Raw genomic sequence first — 4,178 nt, forward strand, 5'->3', positions numbered from 1 at the left:
ATCCAGAGAACTCGCAAATGCAATCATACCAAAACGCGAGCATCTTCCATAAGTTGGCTTTATTCCAACTACTCCACAATAAGCTGCTGGTTGGCGTACAGATCCACCGGTGTCGCTTCCTAACGCTCCAGCGCATAAAAATCCAGCAATCGATGCTGCAGATCCACCAGATGATCCACCAGGAACAACTTTTTCCCCATCACTTTCTCTAATCCACACATTTTCAACAGGGCCAAAATAGCTGTTTGTGTTCGCAGAACCCATAGCAAATTCATCCATATTAAGCTTACCGAGCATGGCTGCTCCACTTTTTAAAAGCAAGTCAGATACCGTAGATTCGTAAGTCGGAACGAAATTTTCCAGCATTTTTGAGCATGCTGTTGTTTTTATTCCTTTTGTACAGAATAGATCTTTGATGCCAACTGGTACACCCATGAGCGGCGAGATTAAATCATCCTTTTGCCTAGAGAAATGTTCATCTGCAGCTTTAGCAGCTTTCATTGCTATCTCTGGGGTTTTTGTTATAAATGCATTTAATTTCTCATTTTCAACCGCACTGATGTGCGCCTCTACGAGTTCAACGGCAGAAAAACTCTTTTTTTTGAGCCCGTCATGCATTTGTGTAATACTTAACTTTCTTAGTTCATTCATCAATATTTAATTTTTAGTAAGACGTTAATTATAACATGGCACGATAAAAAATCCATACATTTATAGTTACAGCTAGAAATGTAGCTAAGGTAACTTAGATTCACCGACAATCGTCATCCCGCTACTTGTTAGCGGCTAAGAGATACCGCAGCGGTATGACGTAGAAGCTATACTTTTATACTCACCAACTCAGTATCCAATCCGGATTGTATCTTAAAAAGGTCAAAAGACTATAATAAGCAAAGGAGTGATACTGTGTCTGAGTGAAAATCGTTGAGATCCCAGTGTCTGTTGCTTGCATAGCATTTATTTACAAAAAAATAGTCATGCAAGAGACTTTGCTTGGATATTTGATATAATTTAGGTCTATTAAAGCAAAAAATACTAACATGAATGAAGTGATAACATTTGGTTGTCGTCTAAATTTTTACGAGAGCGAGTTAATCAAAGAAGCATTAAAAAAAGCAAAGAGAGAAAATGTTGTTGTGGTGCATAGCTGTGCAGTGACAAACGAAGCAGAACGTCAGGTAAAGCAAAAGATACGTAAGATTTGCAAAAATGATCCAAATAAAGAAATTATCGTAGTTGGTTGTGCTGTTCAGTTGGATCCTGAATCGTATAGTGATATTCCTGGTGTAAGTAAAGTGCTCGGTAATCAAGATAAGCTAAAAGCTGAAAATTACTTACTAAATGACGATAAAATCTTAGTCAGTGATAGCCAAGTAGAACCTGTTCTAATTAATGGATTTGAAGATAAATCAAGGGCATTTATTGAAATTCAAAATGGTTGTAATCATAGCTGCACATTTTGCTCAATTACTGAGGCAAGAGGGAATAATCGATCTGTGCCAATAAACAGTATTATAGAGCAAATCAGGATCTTTGTAGAAAATGGATATCAAGAAGTAGTGTTTACAGGGGTTGATATTACTGACTTTGGTACAGATTTGTTGGGTAAGCCATCACTTGGTTCAATGATTAGGAGAGTTTTAAAGGATATACCAGAGTTGAAGAGGCTAAGACTTTCCTCTATCGATGTTGCTGAAGTTGACGACGAATTAATGGATTTAATAGCTAATGAGTCAAGACTTATGCCTCATTTACATTTGAGTCTACAATCTGGTAATAATTTAATACTAAAGAGAATGAAGCGTCGTCACAACAGAGAACAAGTGATAGAATTTTGTCATAAAATGAAGAGCTTGAGGCCTAATATAGCATTTGGCGCTGATATTATTGCTGGATTTCCAACAGAAACTGATGAAATGCTTCAGGATACAGTTGATTTACTGAAAAAAACAAATATAGTTTACCTACATGCTTTTCCATATTCAGAGCGGAAAAATACACCTGCTGCACGAATGCCACAAGTACCAGAGAATGTGCGTAAAGAACGAGTAAAAAATTTAAGAGAAGTAAATAAAGAAATTATGAGCAGTTTTTGTCAATCCTTGATCAACACTAAGCAAAGTGTTCTGGTTGAGCAAAATAATGTCGGTAGAGCAGAAAATTTTGCATTAATAAAGCTTGAATCAAGAGCGCAAGCTAAAAGTATTGTGAAAGTTAATGTTACAGGCGTAGAGAATAATTATTTAATTGGAAATACTCTTTCTTAATTTTTGTACATTAAAGAAATATATGATATGATGGTTATACTATAAATGATAATTATGGGTTCATTTGTTATAACTAAAATATCTATTACTTTATTTTTGATTTTCATTCCATGTGTCTATTTTTTTGTTACTTATATTAGTAATACACACATTGAGCAAGTACAACCCTTAAAATTAGAAGCAGACAATAATGAAAGTGTAATACGTTCTGAAGAGGTTACTGAAAAAGAAATACTAATAAATGATTTAAAATATCAAGAACTTGAAAGTAGTTCTATTGAACAACCTTCTATTCTCCAAGTAGCTGATCAGAAAAATATGTGGTCACGTATTGCAGATCAGGCTGATAATGAGCAGATTACAAAGGAAAAATCAAAAAAACTTGATTTTTATGTTAGCGCTAACGGTGGTAAGGTATACCATGATAATTCAGAAACATTTGTGAAGGGTATACGTGCAATAGGAAAAAGAGTTCTTGCTTTAGCTGAGGGCCGTTATGGTAGTTTTCTTTTAGATCTATTTTTAGGAGATGAAATTAAGAGTATACGGCAGTTTAACGGTAAAATTAATTTTCAATGGCTTAACAGCATATCTTTAGGTTACTATGCTGGAGAAAATGGCCGAGTTGATTTTGAAACCATGTATTCTAGAGCCAATATTGAAGATAGTAATTCTCCTCCGGTATTTGATAAATCAGCAAGTGTATTTGCGTTTTTGTTAAACTTCTATTATAATCCCAGCATTCAGGGTACACAATTTGCTCCGTACATCGGTCTTGGTATAGGGCCAACAGTTTTTAGATTAAAAAGGATTAGTGGGTCACCCCAAAATTCAATGCCACTTAATGTTCCTTGGTTTGCTTATCAAATAAAACTTGGTGTTGATTATTCAATAATCCCAGAAGTCAAAACCTTTCTCGGCTATCGTTACTTTAGCGTTCCGATACCTGTTGCAGATGACATATCTACTCACAATATTGAAGTTGGTTTGATATTTAATTTTTAGTGATAATTTAATATATATATAAATTCTTATCTTTTCTATCTAACAAACCAAATGTTGGTACGATTGTTGCTTTTAGAAAAATGACAGTTTCTACTGTTCTAATATTATTCGCTAGCCTTTTTGATTTCTGATGCAATAAGCTTTGCTTATCTTCTCTATGTTCTATAAGCCCGCCGATTACCATAATTTCACCGCTCTTAATTTTTAACATAGAGTTCATTTCTCTGATTTCAACAATTGGAATGTCGCTATTTAATTTCATTTTACTCTGCTGTGCAACGTACTCTATATCTGGATCTTTAGTGTAGCCGTTAATTCTTGATAAAGTTGGATGTATATCCATGAATATTTCACTAGTATCAATGTTAATGCTTGGGTGGATTATTAGCACAACACCTATTGGGACGCTATTCATCTTGGTAATTAAGGTCTGATTAGAGTTTCTAGTATCTTTTTGTATATCGGAGGTAAAATAAATATGGTTTTTAGTAAATGAAATCATCGCTTGCTGATTATTTATAGCATGTACTCTGGGACTTGAAATTACAGTTGAAGTGCCAAATTTGTCTAAATTTTTTACTAAATCTCCTAGATCATTCGCACCAAAGTTCATTGCTAGGTTAATAATGGAGTTATCTTGATTTATTATAGACTTAGTTCCATCTTGTAAGTCATTTAAGTTCATACCAGAAAGGTATTTGTCATCTAGCACAACTTCAACTATTTTTGCCTCTATCATTACTTGAGAAGACGCTAACTTCTTAACCTTATTAATATATTCTTCAACAGCTTTGTGGATATCTTTTCTAGCATTCAAAATAATAACACCAGCTTCTCTGTTGGATGAAAGGAATTCGCCATCATCCACCCCGTTAACATCCATTATTGCATTCAAGCCTTTTTCTA

The 4,178-nt window shown here is 34.4% G+C and overlaps 1 protein-coding gene across 1 annotated transcript; it reads left to right on the top strand.

The window, feature by feature from the left end:
- Positions 1 to 1,040: 1,040 nt before the first annotated feature.
- On the top strand, positions 1,041 to 2,267 carry LOC136412520 (threonylcarbamoyladenosine tRNA methylthiotransferase MtaB-like). Its single transcript, XM_066395594.1, has one exon. It carries the CDS (start codon positions 1,041 to 1,043, stop codon positions 2,265 to 2,267), a length of 1,227 nt encoding a protein of 408 aa, XP_066251691.1.
- Positions 2,268 to 4,178: the final 1,911 nt, after the last annotated feature.

This window comes from Euwallacea similis, chromosome 12, assembly GCF_039881205.1.
Source record: "Euwallacea similis isolate ESF13 chromosome 12, ESF131.1, whole genome shotgun sequence".
Taxonomy (NCBI): Eukaryota; Metazoa; Arthropoda; class Insecta; order Coleoptera; family Curculionidae; genus Euwallacea; species Euwallacea similis.